At 38.8% G+C, this 25,708-nt stretch overlaps 1 protein-coding gene across 1 annotated transcript; it reads left to right on the plus strand.

Annotated features, from left to right (window-relative positions):
• The first annotated feature begins 23,310 nt into the window (after positions 1-23,310).
• LOC121994904 lies at positions 23,311-24,954 on the plus strand. Its single transcript, XM_042548788.1, has 7 exons — positions 23,311-23,469; positions 23,556-23,642; positions 23,726-23,917; positions 23,994-24,176; positions 24,259-24,312; positions 24,384-24,488; positions 24,589-24,954. Exons 1-7 carry the CDS (start codon positions 23,311-23,313, stop codon positions 24,952-24,954), a joined length of 1,146 nt encoding a protein of 381 aa, XP_042404722.1.
• The last annotated feature ends 754 nt before the right edge of the window (positions 24,955-25,708 follow it).

Below are 25,708 nucleotides of genomic sequence, written 5' to 3' on the forward strand. Positions count from 1 at the left end.
ACAGCTAGCTCATCATTGCCTCTATATATCAAGAAATATTCTTTAGTCCTTCTCAAGTACTTAAGATTATTCTTGACCGCTATCCAGTGAATTTAACCTGGATCTGACTGGTATCTGCTCGTTATGCTCAAAGCATACGAGACATCAGGTCAAGTACATAGCATGGCGTACATGATAGATCCTATAGCTGAGGCATAAGGGATCTGATCCATGCAGTCTCTCTCCTCTCTAGTAGAGGGACCTTGAGTCTTCGAAAGACTCACGCTATGTGACATCGGCAGAAATCCCTTCTTGGAATTCTGCATGGCAAACCAAAGGAGTACCTTGTCAATATATGTACTCTGACTTAGGCCAAGCAATCTCATAGATCTATCTCTATAGATATGTATCCCTAGAATGCAGGATGCCTCACCTAAGTCCTTCATTGAGAAGCAACTCCCTAGCCAGGTCTTGATAGACTGAAGCAAAGGGATGTCCTTCCCAATGAGTAGTATGTCATCCACATATAATATGAGAAAGACAACTATATCCCCTACAACCTTCTTGTAGACACAAGGTTCATCTTCGTTCTTGATGAAACCAAAATGTTTGATTGCATCATCGAATCGAAGATTCCAGCTCCGAGAAGCTTGCTTTAGTACATAAATGGACCTATGCAGCTTCCTGATAGGTGGTAGGCTCATCCTCTATGAGCACAACGTCATCATGGTCAGACAAGAGAAATGAATATCTCTCAGGCTGACGACGTACCCTATCAGACCTGCGAAGAGGTATGTCTACTTGAACTGGTTGTTGTTCCTCAACTCCTTGTGGAACAACATCATCCACAACACTTTGTGGTTCTAGTTCAACTTCCATTGAGGCTTCAGTGCTATTGTTCACATCTTGAACTTCTTCAAGATCGAACGTGCTCCCACTAGTCTTTCTAGAAACAAAGTCTCTTTCTAGAAAGACCCCAGTCTTTGCCACAACTACCTTGTGCTGACTGGGAATGTAGAAGTAATATCCCTTAGTTTCCTTAGAATATCCAATAAAGTAGCACTTGTCAGATTTGGGTCCTAACTTGTCTGAGACTTGACGTCGAACGTAAGCCTCACAACCCCAAATCCTCATGAAAGACACCTGGGCATCTCTCCCAGTCCATATCCTATATGGTGTCTTTATCACGGCCTTAGATGGAACTCGGTTGAGTATAAAAGCTACCGTGTCTAGAGCATTGCCCCAAAGGAATGTAGGAAGATCTGTGTGACTCATCATAGACCGTACCATATATAATAGGGTACGATTCCTCCTTTCGGATACACCATTCCACTGTGGTGTTCCAGGGGGAGTGAGTTGGGATAGGATCCCACACTCAGCTAGATAGTCACGAAACTCATGGCTAAGGTATTCACCACCTTGATCTGATCGAAGTATCTTAATACTCTTGCCAAGCTGGTTCTGTACTTCATTCTTGAATTCTTTGAACTTTTCAAAGGATTCAGACTTATGTGTCATCAAGTACACATAACCATATCTACTGAAGTCATCAGTAAATGTGATGAAGTACCTATAACCGCCTCTAGCTGCGACATTGAAAGGGCCACATACAACACTATGTATAAGACCTAACAAGTCAGTCGCTCTCTCACTGTACCCACTAAACGGAGTCTTGGTCATCTTGCCTAGTAGGCATGACTCGCACGTCTCATAAGATTCAAAATCAAATGAGTCCAGCAAACCATCCTTATGGAGCTGGGATAAGCGCTTGTCATTTATATGACCTAAGCGACAGTGCCAGAGATAGGTTTGGTTCATGTCATTTGAATTGAACCTCTTGGTATTTATGTTATAGATAGGGCTTTCAAGGTCTAGAATGTAGAGTCCGTTTATCAGAGGTGCACTACAATAGAACATATCTTTTAAATAAAGTGAACAACATTTGTCCTTTATTATAAAAGTGAAACCTTTCTTGTCCAAACAAGAAACTGAAATTATGTTCTTAATTAATGCAGGCACATAACAACAATCATCCAACTCTAATACAAGGCCAGAGGGCAGAGATAGAAAATAAGTCCCTACAGCAACAGCAGCAACCCGTGCTCCATTGCCTACACGTAGGTCCACCTCGCCCTTTGCCAATGTCCTGCTATTTCTCAGCACCTGCACATTAGTACAAATGTGAGAAGCACATCCAGTATCTAATACACATGATGAAGAAATAGATAGATTGACCTCTATAACATATATACCTGAAGTGGAAGTCTCACTTCGCTTCTTCTTAAGATCTTCCAGGTACACCTTGTAGTTCCTCTTCCAGTGCCCAGTCTGACCGCAGTGGAAGAAGGTAGCATCCTTGGCGACCCCTCCTTTAGGCTTCAGTGCCTTGCCTTTGCCCTTGGCATGGGACTTTCCCTTGCCTTTGGGCTTGCCCTTGTCCTTGTGTTTCTAAACCATCAGAACAGAGTGGGGCTTAGCCTTCTTAAGGTTCAGCTCAGCAGTTCTTATCATTCTAAGCAGCTCAGGCAGTGGCTTGTCAATTTCGTTCATATTGTAGTTTAGAACGAACTGACTATAACTATCTGGCAAGGATTGCAAGATCAGGTCAGTGGCTAGCTCTTGGCCAAGCGGGAATCCCAACCTCTGTAGGTTTTCTATGTAGCCAATCATTTTGAGTACATATGGGCCTATGGGAGCCCCATCTGACATCTTGCACTGAATAGTGCCCTTGAGATCTCAAATCTCTCATGCCGCGCTTGTCCTTAATATAGTTGACGAAGATGTTCAACCATATCGTAAGCGCCCATCAACTCGTGTTGCTTCTGAAGCTCAGAGTTCATGGTTGCGAGCATTAGACAGGACACATCTAATGTGTCATCTTGATGCTTCTTGTAAGCATCTTTGTCTGCTCGCGTGGCATTGGCAGGAGGAGCCTCCGGAATGGGCTGCTCCAGAACATACAGTTTACGTTCTTGGGTGAGAACTATTCTCAAGTTCCTGTACCAGTCCAGGAAAATTGCTCCGTTGAGCTTGTCCTTCTCAAGGACAGAACACAGGGAGAAAGTGTTCGTATTCGACGTCATGGTTATCTACAACAGAAAATGCAGAAAATAAATATCATATTCTTTTAAATCATTTAATTAGGCCTTTAACTAAATGATGCTCCCATTGAATTCTATAATTCATGTGGGACAAGATCCACATCATACTAACCCTTGAGTTAGCTTTGGCTAATATGTCCAAGACTTAGTATGATCGGTAGGTAACAATTTGCCAATTACATTTCAATGCAACTCTTATGTATAGGATCATTATTCGCAGTTATATTAAAACTTGAGTTAGCTTTGGCTAATACACCAAAGAATTAATATAAATGTGATTTATGTCTTATCTTTCCAACCATTGGAAGAATGCCTATAGTTGTACTCGATCCAACCGAGTTAACTAGGAATACTCAATCTAATTGAGTTTGTATTCGCCCATGCGTTGATAAGCGGGACCAAGATTGTCCCTCCGTACCCTACCAAGATAATATGTGTTGCTCTGCTTTGACAGATTCAACAACACATGTGATCGAGGTAGTGATAGGTATCACGGCACAGTAGGCATTAGAGTTGACATGATTTAGATCTAATCTAATCGTCAATGTGTATCAAATACGCAATAGATCTAATCTAATCGAAAGGGTGCATCTTGTACACGATTTAGATCTAATCTAATCGTTAGGCACTAATTAATTACTAATCATGCATCACATACACACAAGCAATTAATTAAATTTATTTGTGATTAGTTATGGCCTTACTATGATCTTCTCAAGCCAATGAGAAGATCAGATGATCAACCTAAGGTCAACAGCTTCTCAAGCTCCTCCCTTTGACCACCTTGTGTTGCTCGCGCCTTCCTCGTAATTCCGTCTCGAGTGGACCTTCCACGGCTCCAATTTTGTACATTACAATTTTGAAACTCGAGTTACATTCGAGTCTAAACTAATTTACAACAAGAATAAATGGAGAAAGGCATGACGCGCAGGTCGCGTATCAAATATACATCACACACAATACAAATGACAGCGCGCAAGCCGTAATATGAATTACAACACAAATATACCAATCCAATTGGGTCTTTTGAGCCATGACTATCACAAATTATACATAATTCTAAATTATGTAATTTCCATAATTTTCTGTAATTTTAATACCAATTTTTACGAGTAAAAATTCCAGGCGGCCCCATTTGGCAGTTTTCAGGCGCAATCGCGGAACGAATCCCCTTGTGGGGCCAAGGGCAGCGCCCCTACCCGTGATCTAACCATCGTGAGTGTCCCTAAGTGATCCTACAGTGCCTTAGTCCGCTGTCCCAAAATGTTTTGGGGTGAAACCTTGCCGTTTCGGAAAAAACTTCTCGGTAGTCGAAGCCTACAAATGTCGAAACACTTGTGCTTCGCTTCTACGAGAAAAATACCCATAAAAACTCTAAAAATCATAAAATTACAGAATGTTACAGAATTTATATTTTTCATAAAAATACAAACTAAACTCGTACAAGTCTTCGCACGTGGCTCTGATACCACTATTGGGTTTTTCGGGCCGCGAAAACCCCGAAACCCCGCCACCGGATCCGTGCGAAGAATAAAACTTTTGAAAACTACGAGTATGAGTTTCTTAGACTTAGTTCTAAACTAGATTTACAAGGAGAAAACCTTTTACCCTTGATGAGTGCCCTTCGCGAGTCCCGCTTGTCCAAGGAGATGCCGGATCTCAAGTTGTCAAAGTAGACAACTCTCTATGCGTATCCACATGAACTAATTAGTTGGAGAAGACCAAACAATAGGTGTGCTAGCACCTAGGTGGTTCGGCCAAGGAGAAGAGGGAGAGCAAGAAGAGAGAGCTCTAGGAGGAAGAAGATGAGTTGAATTCACTTGAATGAAAAAATCAATTTCATTCACAATGAAAAGTGGCCGGCCACAATGGGAAGTGTAACCCCCATTCTCATTTAATGTGGCCATTAAAGAGATTTGTAACCTCCATGAGGTAGCACACTCATGTGCTAAACATGATGATGTGGCACATCATCATTGGCCACTTAATGCCAAGTCACAAATAATGTGGCATAAAGTCAAGTCAAACTTGACTCTTCCTCTTCCTCTCAACTCAAGTCAAACTTGACTTAATCTCTCTCATGGTTGATCTAATCCAACCATTTAATTCAAGCCAATTTAATATAATGAATCTAATTCATTTAATTAAATTGATTCAATGAGTCATAATCTAAATTAGACTCATTGAACACATGAATCAACTTGAGTCTAACTCAATTATCCCAATTAGGATTACTCTTAATCCAATTTGATTCATCACATGAATCTAATCTTCTTGGTTCATCATATGAACCTAATCTCCATCTAATTATCCTTAGTGTGTGACCCTATAGGTTCTTGTAACGTTGGCAATGCCCCTAAACCCTTTTGGGAGCATAAGTAATGAGCGGTATCTAGCAACACATCATTACTACCCAAGTTACAAGAATGTTGAGATCCAACATCACCTTGTGACTACTAATTGTAACTCCTCACAATATATGACAAGTGTCCTTCTATCCTAGACATCTAGTTTGATCAATGTGAGGCATAGACCGTGTCATCCTCTGATCAATCTAAATCTTGAACTCCAAGTAGACTCACTAAATCAAATGAGCTCAATATCTCATATTGATTCATTTGGGCATGGTCATGCACTTCGTGATCTCACTCTATCAAGAATATCGATGTCACTCTCGTCATATAGGAGGGATAGATCTCATCTACGTCACTCACATCCCTCCGCATAATTTGTTACATACCCAGTAATCGCCTGTATAGTCCACCCAGTTACGGGTGACGTTTGACGAAACCAAAGTACATAACTCCTTATGTAGGGAACCATGGTGACTTCAGGTCTAAGGACTAGTAGTCATACTAATAGCCACATGAGAAAGTATATGATACTTATATAACGATCCATGATATTTTCTCATGGCGGGTCATTCAGTATACATTCTCCAATGCATACCCATGTGTCAACTTGATATCTCTATATCCATGACTTGTGAGATCAAGTCATCGAGTTGACCTACATGCTAGTCTTATTGTATTAACATTGTCCCTGAATGTTAATACTCGACTAGGAATGATTAAGAGTAGTGTTCCCTATATCATCTCACTATCAGTTCAACTAACCGATTGATATAGGTGAGAACCTTCTACTCAAGGACGCTATTATACTTAGTTTATTTGGGACCAATACAAGTAAGTATAATAACTAAAACAAATGCCTTTATTTATATAAGAATATGATACAATAAGTCCATAATACAATCATCAAATGATTGGCTCTAGGGCTCTAACTAACAGAAGCCGGAGAACTTCTCGGGTACTTGTGAGCCATAGGACGCCCAAGCCTGGTTCAAGACGGTGGAAAGTATAGTGGAACTGCTGGACTGGCCCGTACCAGAAAAGATCAAGTGCTTGTCATTTTGCTTTTCTGGAGACGCAAGAATGTGGTGGGAGAGGGTTAAGATCAAGAGACAAGTTAATCAGATGAACTGGGTGGACTTCAAAGCAGAGTTCTTCGAGGAGTTTTTCCATATGCGGGTAACAAACCGGCATTACGATGAGTTCACCGAGTTCCGGCAAGGTGACTTATCAGTTAACAAAGCAATGAAGCGCTTCAACCATCTCGCCCGCCTCTGCCTAGAGTTGGTCAGCACGGAAAGAGAAAGGGTCAGACTGATGCTGAAGATGCTTTGACCCGAGATAGCTTTGAATGTGGCCGGCGGAATTAATAGACCGCAGACTATAGAAGAGCTGGTCAGTAGTGCCCTGATCACCGAACACTATCAGAAGGCGATGAACGAGATTAAGAATCAAGCACAGACAGAAGGACAGAAACCTCAAGGTACCAGAGCAAGCTGGAAGGGAAACCCTAATGGGAAAAGAAAGCAATGGAACAACACTAAAGGAGGTCCAGCGAATAAGCAACCTAAGTACCCTTAGTGTACCACTTGTGCGAAGCAGCATTCCGGGATATGCCACAAGGGTACGAAAAAGTGTTACAGTTGTGGACGGGAAGGACATATGGCCAGAGACTGCTCTATCCAGTTCCAGGCACCATCCCAGTAGTATAACCAGAACAGGAGTGCCCCCTCACAACTACACCAGATGCAAGCTGCCATAGAAGGGACTCCGATTAGACAAGGGAGATTGGAAGTCCCGCCAATTACGATGAATGCCAGGGTTTTCTCTCTCACCAAAGAGGATGTGGCGAGTGCTTCTACAGTTGTCACAGGTCAGCTACCTATTTTTAGTCAGTATGCTACTGTGTTATTTGATACTGGGGTGACACATTCGTTTGTCTCTACACCCTTCATGGAGAAGTTAGATATGCCACCACAAGCCTTAAATGGTAAATTCTTAACGACCCTGCCTTCGGGAGAAGTAATGCCATCTACTCATATGTTGCGAGCCGCGCCCATCAGAATCGCAGGCAGAGAACTCTACTGTGATCTGATAGTGCTCGACATGCAGGATTATGATAGTATATTGGGCATGGATTTCCTGAGCAAGTACGGTGCTTCAATCGATTGCCATAAAAGAAAAGTAGTTTTCCGACCTGAAGCTGAACCGATGTTTGAATTTGTTGGGGAACCAAGGAAAGAAACTGAGAGATTCTTATCAGCCATAAAGGCACAAAAGATGTTAGATAAGGGATGTACTGGATTTCTAGCACACGTGGTCGTAACAAGTCAAACCGAGGACCAGAAGTTAGAAGATGTCAGGGTGGTATGCAACTATCCGGAGGTGTTTCCTGATGAGCTACCAGGGTTAGCCCCCGATAGAGAAATAGAATTTGAGATCGAATTGATTCCTGGTACTAAACCAATCTCTAAAGCACCTTACCATATGGCGCCGTCTAAGTTAAAGGAACTTCAGGGACAGCTACTAGAGTTACTCGACAAGGGACTTATTCGCCCTAGTCACTCTCTATGGGGAGCTCCAGTACTATTTGTGAAAAAGAAGGATGGGTTTATGCGAATGTGTATAGACTACCGAGCACTGAATAATGTGACAATCAAGAATAGGTACCCTCTTCCACGGATCGACGACCTGTTTGACCAGTTAAAGGGTGCAACCATCTTCTCTAAGATTGACCTAAGGTCCGACTATCATCAAGTGAAAGTGAAACAGGATGATATACCGAAGACGACATTTCGAACAAGATACAGACACTATGAGTTCGTAGTTTTGCCCTTCGGAGTGACAAATGCTCCTACTATATTTATGGATCTGATGAATCGGGTGTTTACGGCATATCTCAAAAAATTTGTGATCGTCTTCATTGATGATATTCTCATCTATTCAAGAACCCAAGAAGAGCATGCTGAACACCTGAATACCGTACTACAGATTCTTTGAAAGGAACAACTATATGCAAAGTTCTCCAAATGCGAGTTCTGGCTCGATCGAGTATCATTCTTGGGTCATATTATCTCCAAGGACGGAGTAATGGTAGATCCGAACAAGATCGAAGCTGTAAGTAACTAGAGCAGGCCGAAGAATGCCAGTGAAATCAGAAGATTTCTCAGGCTAGGAGGTTACCACAGGAAGTTTGTAGAGGACTTCTCCAAAATTGCAGCCCCTATGACCGTTCTCACCAAGAAGAAAAAAAAGTATGAATGGACGGATGACTGCAAGAAGAGTTTCACAGAATTGAAAAGGAGACTGACCAGTGCTCCGATCCTTACTCTTCCGGAAAGTAACAAAGGCTTCGATATGTACAGCGATGCTTCCCTATTAGGACTTGGAGCTGTACTCATGCAAGATGGCAAAGTCATTGCCTACGCCTCTAGACAACTCAAAGAGCATGAAAGGAATTACCCCACTTATGACCTAGAACTAGCAGCCGTGGTCTTTGCTCTCAAAACATGGAGACATTATTTATATGGAGCCCAGTGTAAGATTTATACCGACCACCAGAGTCTGAAATATTTCTTCACACAGAAAGACCTGAATATGAGACAACGCAGATGACTCGAGCTAGTCAAAGACTATGACTGCGAGATCTTTTACCATCCAGGAAAAGCGAACAAAGTGGCCGATGCACTCAGCAGGAAGTCCTGTGCCACCTGATGTCGCTATTTTAAGTTCCAGGATGAACTTTCTATGAGATATGGGGTACTGTAACACCCACAAAATATTTAATCTATACATATGAGTATTCTCTTTTAGAATAAAAGGGAAATGGAAATAGAACCAAAAAAAAAAAAGAAATAAAAAGAAAGAGAAGTTAAGGCTTGAACCATGAACCCCTCATAATAGATAAAGCTAAATTGGTGTATGATAACCACTAGAGTCATGAATGATATATGAATAGCAAAGAATGGAAATTGTAGTTAAAAGTAAAGAGTATGATTAAGTAAGGGAGCAAGAGAAAGTTATGTAGCTTTCCTCCTCTTCCTCTTGGTTAAGAGAAGAAGCAAGCAAAAGACAAAGACAAGTTGTTTTTTTTCTCCTTTCCTCTTTCTAATTTCGTGGGAATGAATGAGGGTGAGGGAATAGAGGAATCAAGGGGATGAATTGGGACATTTTTCATCCTCATTGAGAATAAATAGGAATGAGAGAAGAGAAGGGAAAGAAAGTTTGGCTACTTCTTCCTCCTTCTTCTTCCTCCTCCTTCTTTCTCCTTCTTCCTCCTCCACTGAGACCTAGAACTCTTCCCTCTTCCATTTCTGAATCCAAGCTAAGGTTTTCTCCCTAAGAAAACTAATTCACAAGAAGAAGTCCTCAAGATCTACTCCTTACAAGCAAGAGAAGCAAAAAGGAGAACTAGGAGGAGAAGCTTTCTTCTTCCTCTTCACAAGGGTACCTTCTTTTTAAGAAAAACCAAGCAAGAGGATGTAAGTATCCCCTCACCTATGGTACAAGTTGTTCATGTGTTTTTCCATGAGTTTAGATTGCTTAAAAAACGTAGGGTTGCTTCTTGAAACTTTCGGCCACCAAAGTACAAAAAACTTAAGGAAGCTTAAGACCTAAACTAAACATGCTCACTATGTTTCTTATGATATATGTACCCTATGATAGGAGATTAGTTTAGTGTTCTTATACTTGTACGTTGCTTAGAACTTAGATTCATGTTCTTTAAACTTTCGGCCAAGGCATGAAAAGAAGACCTAGAAAAGCTTAAGACCTAACTAAACACACACAATATGTCCCTTATGATATGTAACTTAGGTTATGAGTTATGTTTAGAATTCTAATGTTTTTATGTTACTTGTAACCTAGACTATGCCTAGTAGATTTCGGCCATGATAGAAATGAAGGCCTAGGAAAGTTTAAAATTTAATCTATCATGCTCATGACTTTCCTTATGATATGGTATGAAGATTTCTTAGTGTTTTTCATACTTGTATGTTGCTTGGAACCTAAATCCACGCCACTTTAGGGTTTTAGGGTTTCGGCCATGATAGGAATGAAGGCCTAGGAGAGTGTAAAATTTAATCTATCATGCTCATGACTTTCCTTATGATATGGTATGAAGATTTCTTAGTGTTTTCATGCTTGCATGTTGCTTGGAACCTAGATGCATCCCACTTAGGGTTTCGACCATGATGTTATTAAGGGTCTAAGAAAGCTTAAAATCAAATCTAATATGCTCATGTTTTTCCTTATGATATGATATGAAGTTAGCTTGATATTCTTATGCTTGTATGTTGCTTAGACTTAGTTTCATGCTCCCTAAATATTCGGCCATAACATGATTAAAATACCTAGGAAGCATAGAACCTAAACTAAACATGCTCATCATGTTCCTTATGATATATGATATGAAATTGGTTTAGGGTTCACATGTTTTTATGTTGTTTGTAACCTAGATTCATGCTTGTCAAGTTTTGGCCATAACAAGATTAAAAGACCTAGGAAGCTTAGAACCTAAACTAAACATGTTCATGATGTTCTTTATGATAAGTGTTATGAAGTTGGTTTAGGGTTCACATGTTTTTATGTTGTTTGTAACCTAGATTCATGCTTGACACGTTTCGGCCATAACAAGATTAAAAGACCTAGGAAGCTTAGAACCTAAACTAAACATGTTCATGATGTTCTTTATGATAAGTATTATGAAATTGGTGTAGGGTTCATATGCTTTTATGTTACTTGTAACCTAGGGTTAGGCTTGGCAAGTTTCGGCCATAATAGGATTTAAAGACCTAGGAAGCTTAGAACCTAAACTAAACATGCTCATGATATTCTTTATGATAAGTATTATGAAATTGGTTTAGGGTTCATATGCTTTTATGTTACTTGTAACCTAGGACAATACCTTGCATGTTTCGGCCACTTCAAGGAATTAGGGTTAGAAACCTAATTATGATTTACTATGTGTCTCACATGCTATGATATGAATTAGGAGATGCTAGTTAAATGTTTTTTTTCCCATGCATGATTATGTTTCCCTATGATATGTCATATGCTCATTTATGTATACTTATGAATCATGCATGATAATGACTCTTATGATGGGCTATATGCTCAAGTATGCATGCTTTATGATATGATAAGTAAAGGCCTAGGAGATGCTTCCCTATTAGTTGGGACTAAGAGCACTCTTTATGATATGACAAGTAAAGGCCTAAGAGTTGCTTCCCTATTAGTTGGGACTAAGAGCACTATTCATGATATGATAAGTAAATATGACATGCTACTTTACTTTTTATGTGGCTTGTACTGGACCTTAGTGTGCAAGGGATGGGCTCCTTAGTTCGCCCCTAGGTCGATGGACGTAGTACAGACCTAGTTCCCTAGTAGGTTCGGGATTAGCTACCCCGTCCTAGGGATTGCGTGCATTTATGTTATGTGGTATATAGCCGGACCCTCATGTTGAGATTATATTTAAGTATTATATGATATTGTTTTAAAGACATCTTGCACATGACATGACGCATGTTTTTGAAAGACATCTTGCATATACTTTTATGATATGACATGATGCTCTTTTATGATATGATATGATATGATATGACATGATACTCTTTTATGATATGATATGACATGATGCTCATTATGATATGATATGATATGATATGACATGATGCTCTTTTACGATATGATATGATATGACATGATGTTTTGTTTGTAGAATGATATGATATGTTATGATGCTCTTTTACATGATATGATGTTTTAGATGTTTATGTCTCCATGCTATATGCTTATGTGATTATGCTATGATACATGGTTTTTGTGAGTAGGAAAGGATCTTACTAAGCCTGTGTGCTTATAGTTACTTTCCTTGTATCGCAGATAAAGGTAAAGGATGGATAAACTAAGAGAGCAGCAGGAGGGGCAAGAGATGTGTGTGGTAGTGGCTCGGCTAAGGAAAAAGATCTGCTTATGTTAATTTATTCTTGATATGAACTATGCCTATCTTATGTTAATGTTTTGCATGATTACATAATACTTATTCATGCTTACGTTGGGAATTGATATCATGACTTTTTTTTAAAAAAAATTCAAATTATGCTTAACATGCTTATATGATCATAAATGGTTAGATAATTAGTTATTGGTGTTAAAAAGAAAAATTATTTAAAAACTTAAGAGAACATATTAATAAATACTTCCGCTGCTTTAGAAATATATTAATATGCATGTATATTTTCCCGTAACCCCGCCTTAGCAGAGGGGCGAGCGTTACATTACTTGTCTTATGTACTTATGGTTTCTTCGAGTTTACTACTGCACCACTATTATCACAATAAATTGTAATAATTTTTGGACAAACCAGAAATCATATCTAAGTCCATCATGAAGTTCCTGAGTCATATAGCTTCTATGGCTGCCTCAGAGGCTGCCATATTCTCAGCTTCCATAATGGAGTCCGAAAAAGCACCTATGCTTAACACTCCTCCATAGTTATGACTTTATCTCCTTAAGTAAACACAAAACCCCAATGTTGACTTACTATTATCCCTATCTCATTGGAAATCCGGTTCCGTGTAACCCACTGGGAGTAAATCATTTGACTGGTAAACTTAGCATCTAATCTTTTGTCCTTCTCAGGTACTTCAATATATGCTTTACAGCAGTCCAATGTCCCTGTCTAGGGTTACTTTGATATCTGATAACCATGCCCACGGCAAAATAGATATCCGGTCTTGTGCATACAATAGGCTTCCTACAGCTGAAGCATAAGGAACTGCCTTCATTTCTTCTATCTCTTTTGATGTCATCATAGACATCTCTTTAGATAAAGATACTCCACACCGAAAAGGTAGAAAACCTTTCTTAGAATCTTGCATGCTAAAACGAGCTAGGATTGTATCGATTTATAAAGCTTAGCACAACATTCTTTCCTTGTGATCCCTTATTACTTTGATCCCGAGAATATGTGCGTATTCTCCCAAGTCCTTCATATCGAATTGCTTGGGCAACCATACCCTTACTTCCGACAACACTTTGATATTATTTCCAACTATCAAAAAATGTCATCTACATATAGTACAAGAAATACCACCACGTTTCTATCACACTTCTTGTATATACAAGACTCATCTGAATGGATTTCTTTATCAAATCGGATGTTCCAAGACCTTAAAGCTTTGCTTCAGTCCATAAATAGACCAATTGAGATTACATACTAGATGCTTTTAGCCCTTTGCAATAAACCCTTTTGGTTACTTTATATGAATATTTTTTTCTAGACTTCCATTAAGGAAAACTGTCTTGACATCCATTTGCCAAATCTCATAACCTATATGAGCAACAATAGATAAAAGAATCTGGATAGACTTAAGCATGGCTACCGGTGAAAACAATTTCCTTTTTCAACAAGTCTTGCTTTGAAAGATTCCACATTCCCATCTGTCCCTCTTTTCCTATTGTAGACCTATTTACACCCAATGGCTTTTACACCATTTGGTGGTTCTACAAGATCCCAGATTTAATTATAATACATAAATTCTAATTCTGTATTCATTGCTCTTTGCCAAGATGTTGCATCTTTATCTTCGAGTGCTTCGTCATATGTCCGGGGATCAGCTTCATGTTCATCAGGGATCAAGTCCAAAGACTCTCCCAAAACATGAATCTTTCAGGCTGCCTAACAACCCTCCCACTACGACGAGGCACCGTCTGTAATTGTGCATCATTTTCTTGTGGTATCTCATCTTGTACTGTTGGTACTAGATTAGACGTGTCCTTTATTATTTCCTTAAGAACAATTTTACTCATGGTCTTGTCGTTCATAGTTTTCTTCTAAAAATCGGGCAATGATACCAACAATGACCTTCTGATTTTTAGAACTATAAACCACCTTTTGTTCCTTTAGGATATCTCAAACGAACTTCCGTTTATGATTCCAACTTATCAGTGTCTCCCTTCAGCACATGTGCTGGACTCTCCCATATCCGAATATGTTTCTGAATGGGCTTACGCCTATTCCACAATTCTATCGGGTTAGAGGGTACTGACCTAGAAGGTACCAAGTTCAGAATATACACTAATATTTCCAGAGCATATCCTCAAAATGAATTTCTAAATAACTCATTATCGATCTAATCATTTCCATAAGAGTCATATTCCTTCGTTTCGTTACACCATTCTGTTGGGGTGTACTAGGTGCAGTCGGTTGGGATTGAATCCCGACTTTTGATAAGTGACTCCTAAACTTTCCTAAGAGGTACTCGCCACTACAATCTCACCGTAGTGTCTTGATGCTTTTACCTTGACGTTTCTCCACATCAGCCTTGTACTCTTTGAACTCATCAAAGCACTTAGACTTGCGGTGCATCAAGTAAATGTACCCGTATCTCGAATAGTCATCTATAAAAGAGACGAAATATTCGAAACCACCTCTTGCCTGGATAGTCATAGGTCCACACAAATCAGAATGAACCAATTCCAACACATCTTTGGCTTTATACACCCCTTAGACTTAAAAGGCCTCTTGATCATTTTTCCTTCCAAGTAAGACTCGCAGGTTGGAAAGTTTTCCACCACTAATGAATCCAAAAGTTCATCGGCTATTATCCTTTGAATCCTACTCAAGTTAATATGTCCTAGCCTTAGATGCCAAAGATATGATTAGTTCATTTCCGAAGGTTGCTTTCTCTTATTAGAGTTAGAAGATGTGTTATTAATTTCCATTTGTTGCATCGTGGGTGGATTTAGAATATATAAATTTCCAACCAACGTACCAGAACAAATAACTTCCCTATTTTTCTTGATAATAACTTTGTTATCAAAATAGACAGAATATCAAGTTCTTTGAATAGTTTAGAAACTGAAATCAAGTTCTTTCTAAACTCGGTACGTAAAGATAAGTTCTTAAAATCCATGTTTTATTCCTATCATAGGATAAACATCTCCCACTGCAACAGCTGCTACTTTTGCAGCAGTGCCCATGTAGATGGTGATTTATATAGTTGTTGGGTTTCTTGGAACCACTGCAATGAATTACAGACATGATCAGTGGCTCCCGTATCTACACACCAGGTACAGGTAGATAACACAACTAAATAAGTTTCAACAACTAATGAATAAAATAAACATTTATTGTTCTAAGTTCTGAGAGGACAGTACACCTTAGTGTCCAAGTTTTATTTTCAATCATTATAATTGAGCCTACTAAGTCTATTCTATAGTATAACAGATAGGGGATTAAAACATTTGAAATCCTAAGAATTACAAAAATATTTGGTCAAGACCAACACCTCAAAATCCTTGTGAATTTTGTATGGCACGTTAGTGTGGACGTATACAAATTCAAAAAGAAGAGATTTTATCTATTAATTTTATTATCTCGTCATCCTATTTTTATGACAAATAAAATTAATAGTTGGTCTGTCTTCGATCAAATATTTGGTCAAAAAATTTAGAATTTAAAATAATATTGATTCCTTAAAATAATATCATTTAAATTCACCAACACCTCAAACACCGTGAATTTTGCATGCCACGATAGTGTAGACGTATACAAAATCAAACATTTGTAAGAGGAGGTTTTACCCATTAATTTTATTCTTGTCATCCTAACTTTATGATAAATAAAATTAATAGTTGGTTTTTCCTTCAGTCGCACAAATAATAGCAGTGACTCCGATGGGGAGGATACTATTAAATGTGCCTAAGTGTATACCATTACTTGATACTTAGTCCATTAAATAGGTTTGTGCCCCTTCAGATGGAGAAGATCACACGCTCCTAAATAATTTCCTATAACCATCCATAAAGAAAGTTTGATCTAGTGATCTGCAAACAAACTCATCCGATGGGGAGGGAGGCACTCAGAGCCAACACGCAAGTTTGTTGCATCACTTACAAACCAATAATGGAGTCCGTGGAATTTATTTACTAATCCCTCTCTCACTTAGTTATTTAAGGTGAGGAATTTTAAACTATGCAAGCACACATCACAAGCACACATACATCATAGTAAATAAAAGCAATACATATGGAAATTAATTTTTCCAACTATTATGTCTTCTTCCATTACTGTCCTCTATGTGCTGCCAGCCCTAGGGTTCGTGTCGTAGGGTCCATCTTACTTCCTTATCTACTGCGCCTCTGGTCCTACGATAGTCCCACGCCTCACAAGGATACGATCCGCGATAAAAATAGAATTTTACATATATCGATCCTATATTCCACAAGGGAATGCGCACAAAGTCTAGATCAAACAAAAAAGTAAAATCCTAGAGCTAATACAACTCCTGCTGTATTTAATAAATACAATCATGCACACACATATAATGCCCTTGACATGTCCAAGGGTCCAATCACACACAATCACATTAAGCCATAATAGTTGGAGCCTGCAACCATAGAGTTAGCATATCCTACTATTATCCTGCTTAAAATATGTATGACATGTGAATAATTAAATTGAAAACTAAACACACAGAGGTAAACTTTAGCTCTGATACCAATTTTTGTGTCCAAAGGATGTCTACATATCTCTACAATGACATGATATTGTCCACTTTAGGCCTAGACCCTCATGACTTTGCTCTTGAGCTTTACCCAAATGGCCTCATACCAATGGAGATATCCTAAATCCTTTTAACCCCATTATCTTTACCAAATCTTTCCAATATGGTACTTTAATTAAACCCCAACTCATTCGCGGAGTCATAGTTGCTAATCCGGTTGACTTCTTGTGGTGGAAGAACGATTAGTAGATGGTACTCAGCTTTGTCATTTGTCACGTAGTCGGCCTGCTCCTTTTTCGTACAGTGGTATTTCTCCTTACCTTCTGGTGCTGTAAAATCGAATTCCATGATTAACATTAAATCAAAATTAGTTTTAAAGAATACCTGCATTCACTTTTTCTAGCTAGCGAATTCCCCTTCGAACTTCGGCGGGTAGATGCTTGGTCCGACCATTATATCGTTGCTTCATTTGGTGGTTAGTCCCCCTGAAGCGCCTTGTCTCTGATACCACTTGTTGGATCATGGTGGATAGCTAGAAGGGGGGTTGAATAGCCTGTAGACAAAAAGGAAAAACCTTTCTTGAACTTTCTTAAACTAACACTTGCATAAATTAAGAAAACAATAAATTATAACTGAAAAGATGAGGCACACAGAGATTTACTTGGTTACAACCGGGGAGGTTGTTAATCCAAGGAAGATGTTGCACTAGAATATCTCCTTCAGGCAGAGAAGCCTCTTACAGCAATGAAAGCGCAAAAAGAAAGAAGCTAGACTCTAAAAGAAGCGCACAAGTGTTGGAATTACAATTTCTGAGTTCATTAAAAGCTTCTGGACCAAGGCTGTATTTATAGCTTTGGTCGGGGTGCTCCGAAGGGGTTCCGGGCGCCCTGGGGGGATAAAACTTTATCCCCCAACGTTCAGATCGCAATTGACGTGATCTGGTCAAAAAGTCAACTACGGACGCTCGGAAGGGTTCCGGGCGCCTCAAATTGGTCCGGGCGCCCCGAACAATTTTAGGCGCCCTGGACTGTTCCGGGAGCCCCGGCTGGGAAAGTCAACCCTGTTGACTTTTTTCAGCCCGAGTCTTCTGCTCCGGCTCTGTTTGCCTCAGTCTGAGTCTTCTGCTCACTTGGGTGATCTCTACCATCCGGAATAGGGCTCACCCAAACCCAGCTTCCGGTCTTCTTGAGCAGGCTTCCACTACAGCTTTTCGTCCCTCGGAATCGCCACATGCTTCTTATGCGTCCGCCAACGTACTCATCCGCAGTCTTCGTCCCTCGGTCGCACCCTGTGTCGACCTTCTCACTAGTTGCATCGCTTGCTCCTGGAGCAGTCTTCCGCTCCGGCTTCTCATCCCTCGGAACCATCGCACACTTCCTTCTCGTCCACTAGTGTACTCTTCCGCAGCGCCTTGTCCCTCGGACACACCGCGCGCCGTCCTTCTCACTAGCTGCATCTTCTGCTCAACTACCTGTGCTCATATGCTCCTGCACACTTAGACACAAGGTTAAAAACACACAAGACCTAACTTAACTTGTTGATCACAACAAACAAACCTTGGGGTTCCAACACTTGGTGCATCCGAGGGACGAGATGTTACGGAAGAGTACGCGAGCGGACGAGACGGGAGCATGCAGTGTTTTTGAGTGATGAGAATCCGGAGTGAAAGATTACTTGAGGAGACACGTAAAAGATTCAGTTATTGAGAAGGATGACACGAGAGAGAGCCGACAGGCTCGATGCGTCCGAGGGACAATGCTATCGAAGAGTACACCGACGGACGAAAAGGAGGCACACGACGATTCTGAGGGACGAGAAGCTGGAGCAGAAGGATGCTCGAGAAGGATGGAAGTTGGGTTCGGGTGAGCCCTATTCCGGATGGCCAAAATCACCCAAGCAAGCAGAGCCGGAGCCGGAGCCGGAGCAGAAGACCCGAACCCAAGCGAGTGGAGCCAAAGCAAGAACCCGGACCAAACAAGTTAACATAAGATTAACTTTGGTCCGGGTGCCTGAATTGAGTCCAGGCGCTAGGGATGGCAATGGCTCAGGTTCAAGTTAGATTCTATATCCTCCGTCTCCATACCCATCAGATATAGGATCTCCGATGGGTATACCTGTTGGTTGCTATATCTGGAGACCGCTCTAGTTCCCTTGTACAAAAGTTTGGTACAAGCATAGAACTTTCCATGCTACCCTTGTGCTGTACTAAAGTTCAACTTGGATCGCAAACAGAACTTAACATTATTCATCCATCTTATAGTAAGTCACATCCAATGAACTAATTATCCTTAACTAGCATCCATATGTTAATTCTCAATATCCCAATATTTTCAGCTAGTGGGGATTAATTACTTGGTTAAACTAAGGAGTATAACATGTGTTAATCTCACAGAATTGATGATGTATAATCTCATCAACTTATCAACTTGAGAATATTTCAATACATACATAATTATACATAATGAGATACCCATTCATTATGATCAAATCACAATTTCACTCATGTTATGCATTATATTGTAGACTTTATTAATTGAGTTTAAGATCAAATCACATACATATAAAATGCACACTCAAATCCCCCCCAACAACTAACTCGATATAATCCTAACCTACTAACATAAATATATACCTTACAACTTCCTCCAATTGACTAAACAATTGTTGTTGCTCTTTTATCAAGAAGCTCATGTTGGCTAACTAAAAAGAGGGAAACAAGGTAAACATGTTATTAGTTGCCTGGGGGAGTAGGTGGCTTTGAAAATTATGAAGAGGGAGGAGAACATTTTCCTCTTAGACAGTGGCCTAGGTTTGCTCTAGTGTTGACCCTGAATGGCTCTGATGACGATCGATGAATGTGGTTGGTTGGAAAAACAATGAAAGAACCATAGAGGGTTGCTTCTCTTGTTGTTGGGAGTGGACAATAGTTGTTGTTGCTTGCTAGAGAGGAGAATGGAGAAAAAGAGAGGGCTCTTGTTCTTGAGAAGAAGAAAGGGGAAGCAATAGTTTGTTGCCATTGGAGAAGAAAAAGAGAAGAAAAGAAGAGGAATGGGGGAGATCGAAGAAGAAGAGAAAAATAAAAGAGAGGAGGGATGGACAGAGGCATGGCAATGGCGTACGATGAGGCTGTTGAGTGCATAAAGAGAAAAGAGGAGAGAAAAAGAGAAGAAAGTGAATGTTTTTTTTTTCAAAAATACTCTAATTCATTTTAACCTGGCCGAATCAATTTAAAATTTAAATTTGGTTCAACCATTGCTTAATCAAATCAATTCTGAATCAATCTCGGTTTGAATAAATATGATCTTTAACTATTTGCCTACCCGTTAGAGTTAGTCAGAGCCCAATCTAATTTTAATTTAGCTCTCTCACCTAATGTTCAACGATTTAATTTGTCTATTTATTATTAATATATATTTTATTTTTAAAATTCAATACTTAGCGGGCAAAGTTGGATAGAGAATAATAGAAGACTAAACTTGATCCTATGATTCAGATTAACCGATGAAGTCATGAAGAGAATGATAGATGCCAAACTCAATCTTTTGACCTAGATAGATCGATGGAGTTGGAGAAATAATAGTAGAACATCATGCTCAATCTGACAACTTAGATAGATTGACATAGTTGGGGAGAGAATAATTATGTAGATCCCGAACTAGAGTAGTTGGTGACTGTCTAGGAGAGGAAATAACGAGTCAATTTTGAGACTATGGCACAACCCACAATTGCTTGGGAGTGAAGAAGGTTGAGTTGACTCCTTATGTATGGGGGAAAGAATGTTCAATCCCAAAACTCACCGAAGTCTGGGAGAGGATGGCTAAGTCAACCCTTTAAAGAAAAGGAGGAAAGAATGCTCAATCCTGAGACCTGTCTAAGTTTTAGAGAGGATGGTTTAGTCAACCCCATAATCGGCAAAGAAGTTCAATCAATTGATAAATAAGTTCAATCGTGAGACTTGCTGATCTAAAGATCTATCTAAGTCCAAGAGAGAAAAAATTGAGTCGACCTCTTAATGAAAAGGGAGAAAGATTACTTAATCCTTGACTTGCCTAAAACTGGGAGACGTAAAGACAATTTGACCCGATCAAGGGGAAAGAAACTCGACCTAAAACTTGGTTAAGTCCAAGAGTGTTAAGGCCATGTTGCTCTTGTAAGGGGGAAAGAACCTCGATCACGAAACCATGGGTTTAAGAGAGCAAATTTCATTTCGATTCTAAGACCATTAGTATGAGAGTGCAAACATCGTGATCACCTCGAGAGCTTAATTTGAAATCTTGTACCCAAGGATGGAGCCAAGGGTGATGTTGGCAGTCCCTCCTCCACACAATATGAAATAAGAACGGGGTGAAAGAGAGATGAATGGGGGGAATATCTTATTTCAGTATTATATTGACGCTTTGATGCACGGTGTTGATGAAAAATTGAAGTTTAAAGCCTTAAGAAGATTAAGTAATGGAAGAAGATATTGTCAATGCTAAGTGCTAGCAAGTTTTAATAATTTTTCAAAATGATATGTTTAAAATCATGCTTTACATAAATAACATATCCTTCCAATGCTTCATTTCCTTTTCAATTCGTTATCGACATGCTCCATCGAAAATCAATATCACACGATAATAAAATAGTATGATTCCAATTGAATATAAAAATTAACATACTTTAAAAATTTTGAACCTTGCCCAAGATCATGAGCCTATAGGTCATATAAGTACCAAAAAATTTTTAGATGTGACTGAGATATATGATATAAAGCCATAGGTTAACGTGATATATGATATAAAGCCATAGGATTACCACAACGAACTTGGCTCCTAAAAAAAAGTATACTTCATTATTGTTTCCTATCATATAATATGTCTCTCAATTCTATATGTTTTGGTAGTTAATAAAATAACTATAATTTACTATATTTTCTCTAGAACCATAAGGGCAAGTACTCATCCCCTCGGATGGGTCTAGTGACTAGCACATGAGGTGTTGCCACAATGAGATCTGGGGTTCAAATCTCGATAAAACCGAGGTAAATGTCTCCCTTATGTGCTAGTCACTATTCCAAAGGTTAGTAGCCGCCCGTGATTTACCTCCTCCGTGTTGACCTTGGGACGGGTTGACGGGGGCGCTGAGGATGAGCGTATTGCCACAATAAGGGCAAGTACTCACTTCTATAATTGCAAATCTAGTGCTTTGAGATTCTTTTAGTACACCAAAGGTTGTAGGCCTTAGGGGTTTATTTTGTTGAGGGTTTAATCTTGCTTACTTGTGAAAATATTGCACACACTTGCTATCCTAAACTTAGTATGTAGTTTGAGATTCTTTTGGTGTGTCAAAGGCTGTAAGTGAATTTCAAAGAAAGTTGTGGTGTGGATTGAGCCTTTTTAGCTTAGATAACCCTTGTGTGGTCCGATGGCATTTTTCAAAAGAATGATTTGACTATCCGTTTGGTCATATCGAAGATGATCATTCGTAAGAGTTGCGGTGGTGTTTAGAGTCAACAAAGTACATTTTTAAAAAAATTAATAATTTGATTGAATAAAGGTATACATAAAAAATTAAAATAAGATTAAGAAAGATAATCATGTTTCCATCCATATCTTTATAAGATAAAATAAATTTAGAAATAATTAAAGCAAAATTAATTGGATAGAGGGAATATTCTTAAATTTACAACTCATGCATTTTTAATAAATGATAAAAAATTTGATTAAAAAAGTAATTATAATTTCTTTCATTACTTAACTATACGTATATACACAAGCAGCTGCTAATAATGATTTTCTTTGTTTAAAAACGTAACTTTACATAAAAGGATTTTACACTTTGAATTCTTAATTTTTGAAAATATTTCTTTTAGATGATATGCAAAAAAAAGTCCATCAATTTAGTAATCATTAGAGTTTGTTAAATAAATACAGTTTTTTTAATAAAAAAATTACCAAGAATAAATAAATTCTTGTAATTGATAATTATTTAGATTCCAGTAATCACCACTATTTATGCATTTAACATATTATATTTAACATCAAGTCTCTCCAAAATTCAAATACATATTATATTTAACAACAAGTCTCTCCAAAATTCTCAAATCAGTACTTGTTTCAGCTAATTAAAATTTTCCAATAGCCTTCAAAATAACATTGTTCTACTTTTTTGCAGGTATTTCTTTAAGCAGACAATTAAATTGGCTCAAATTATTCACAAATATCTTACAATTATATCTTGAAAACTAATTACACATCGCATAAACCCGCTAATCATGAATAAAATCTCATTCATGGTTGTTACCATCTCTAACATTCCTTTTTAGGAGATTTTATTCCGCTTTATAAGCGTCTGTGGATTTGATTACTTCAAGAGAAGATGAGTCACATGGAAGGATCACAAGCTCTAGTTTTATTCATTCTGTGTGCTCTTCTGTATCACTCAGTAGCTGCAGATCATACTGCAAGGTATTTGTCTGAAGCAGAAGAGAAAGAATTGCAGACACAGCTCAAATCCCTTAACAAGCCTTATGTCAAATCTTTCAAGGCAAGCCGCACCATCTTCTCATATTTAAATATTTTTAATTTTTCCTATAAATACTTTTTAATTATTTTTAAAAATTAATGATACAGGATGAGCATGGGATCACATTTGACTGTGTGGATATTTACAGACAACCAGCTTTCGATCATCCTTTGCTTAAGAACCACACTCTTCAGGTAAGTAAAACAATCTCAATTATATATTATACCTTCATCAGTGCTCATAATATGCATTTGACTATGCACACTTAATCACACAGATTAAATCTATATCGTTTCCAAAGAGCATGAACAAGAATCCATCCTCGGAAACCGTAAAGCTGCCTAGACGTTGTCCTCGGGGCACTGTCCTTATCAGAAGAACTACAAGAGAAGATTTGATCAGAGAAAAGCAAATCCAACGAACCAAACGCATAGATCTGCAAGAGGATACTGTCACTGTTGAAGCTTATGTAAGTATATATATGCAAGTATACATTTGCAAGGGTTTAAATATTCTATTCTGAATTTATACATATGAATCTGCAGACTGCTGGAGTGTCATTTTCGGATTTGAATGAGCCAGTGAAGTTCTATGGAATATCAGCTGTTTTGGATGTTTATCAACTCTTCGGTGTATTGGATACTCAAACAAGTGCAACACAAATCATTGTCAATAAAGGAGAAACAGGCCCTCTGGCATACCGCAACGTCGTACAAGCTGGATTTCATGTCAGTATTAATCGTAAATAGTCAATGCTCATGGCTTGTTGTTGCATTCAACTAATCACTGCTTCTTCTATCTCTTGTGTAGGTTCATCATGAAGCTGAGGGAGACAACTTGACTCACTTCTTCACTTATTGGACAGTGAGTTTTGGAATGTTTTAGTCTTCATCGATTAACTATAGTTCATGATCATAACTTGATTTTCTTTTTAGACAGATGGGTATCAAAAGACTGGTTGCTTCAACATCCATTGTGCAGGTTTCATCCAATTAAGTGAAAGGACGACACCAGGCCAAGTTTACACCCTAAGCAACATGGTACTCAGTATATTTAGGGTAACAGAAGCTCAACTCTCAGTTTTTTTTTTTTTTTTAAATTTTGACGGTTTGAAAATAAAGATCTGCTTATTTTTTCTAGGATCCAAAAATGTCTAATTGGATTCTGATCAATAACCAAGAACCGATTGGCTATTGGCCGAAGGAGATCTTCAACAACATGGCTGATTCTTCTCAGATTCAACTGAGTGCGACAGCTAGCTCTCCTACGGATCAGCCTAGTCCTCCGACGGGCAATGGAGAACTTAGAGGAGCATCTTTTAAGAACATCACCGTTTGGAATGGGGAGCTTAATCCATACCCGCCATATGTCCAGCATGCAGAAACGTTCCTTGATATTGGCAAACCCTTCTATGATGCCATATACAATGTCGATTCTGGCTTGTTCTATGGTGGCCCAGGAGGATGGAAGCCACAGGATCCTCCGGGTTCAATTTCTCATCGTTAGAATAATTTTTATTATTGAATTTGAATTGTAACAAATAAAAGAAATATATTTCACAGTATATTTCTCGGGTTGTGGGCTACAAGCTACGCCATCACCCGGTGCTACTTCCTCTTTTGCTTATGTTTTTTCCTTTTTCCAATGACAAATCCTAGTTTTTCCCTTTCTGAACACCATCGGGCCCTCGGGCTATCGCTCGAATAGGCTTGAGCGTGGCTCTGCCCTTGGACAGAAATCTCTCACTCATTGAAAATTACTGATGAAGTTTCCTTTCACATTTTGGCCATATCAACTTAAATGGATTAAACATTTCACAGGGCAATGGGAGTCATCCCGATGAAGTCCCTTTGATATTTAAGTTATCATGAGATTTTGAAAAATAAAATTAAAATAGTAATGAAAAAAATAGAGGATTACCAAGTTCCTCTTGCTCATTCCACTGTAGAGAAAATCAGAATCGACGAAACTTCTGTCACTCCAAGAATATCGAAGTGACTTACCGTGAAGAAGCTCTTGATAAGAAGAATTTTTTAAGAGATAAAAAACTGGACGATGGAATAATAAAAACTCTCTTGCATTCAAAATCAGAAACGAAGGAGCCTATAAATAGGCTTTACAAACTATCGCTAGATCCTATAAAATAGGATCACGTAAGACCAGATCCTATAAATTAGGATCACAAAAATAAATTCTAATCACCTAAAGACTCGGACAAGATTATCCTAATTAAAGACTCGGACAATGATTAACCTTTCAA

This window comes from Zingiber officinale, chromosome 6A, assembly GCF_018446385.1.
Source record: "Zingiber officinale cultivar Zhangliang chromosome 6A, Zo_v1.1, whole genome shotgun sequence".
Lineage (NCBI taxonomy): Eukaryota > Viridiplantae > Streptophyta > Magnoliopsida > Zingiberales > Zingiberaceae > Zingiber > Zingiber officinale.

Bases quoted from the DNA above. Each gene is read 5' to 3' on its own strand.
- LOC121994904 (XM_042548788.1), top strand. From the start codon at position 23,311: ATGGAAGGATCACAAGCTCTAGTTTTATTCATTCTGTGTGCTCTTCTG. The intron at 23,643-23,725 runs GTAAGTAAAACA...TTAATCACACAG, and splicing joins TTAAGAACCACACTCTTCAG to ATTAAATCTATATCGTTTCC. The intron at 24,177-24,258 runs GTCAGTATTAAT...TCTCTTGTGTAG, and splicing joins TCGTACAAGCTGGATTTCAT to GTTCATCATGAAGCTGAGGG.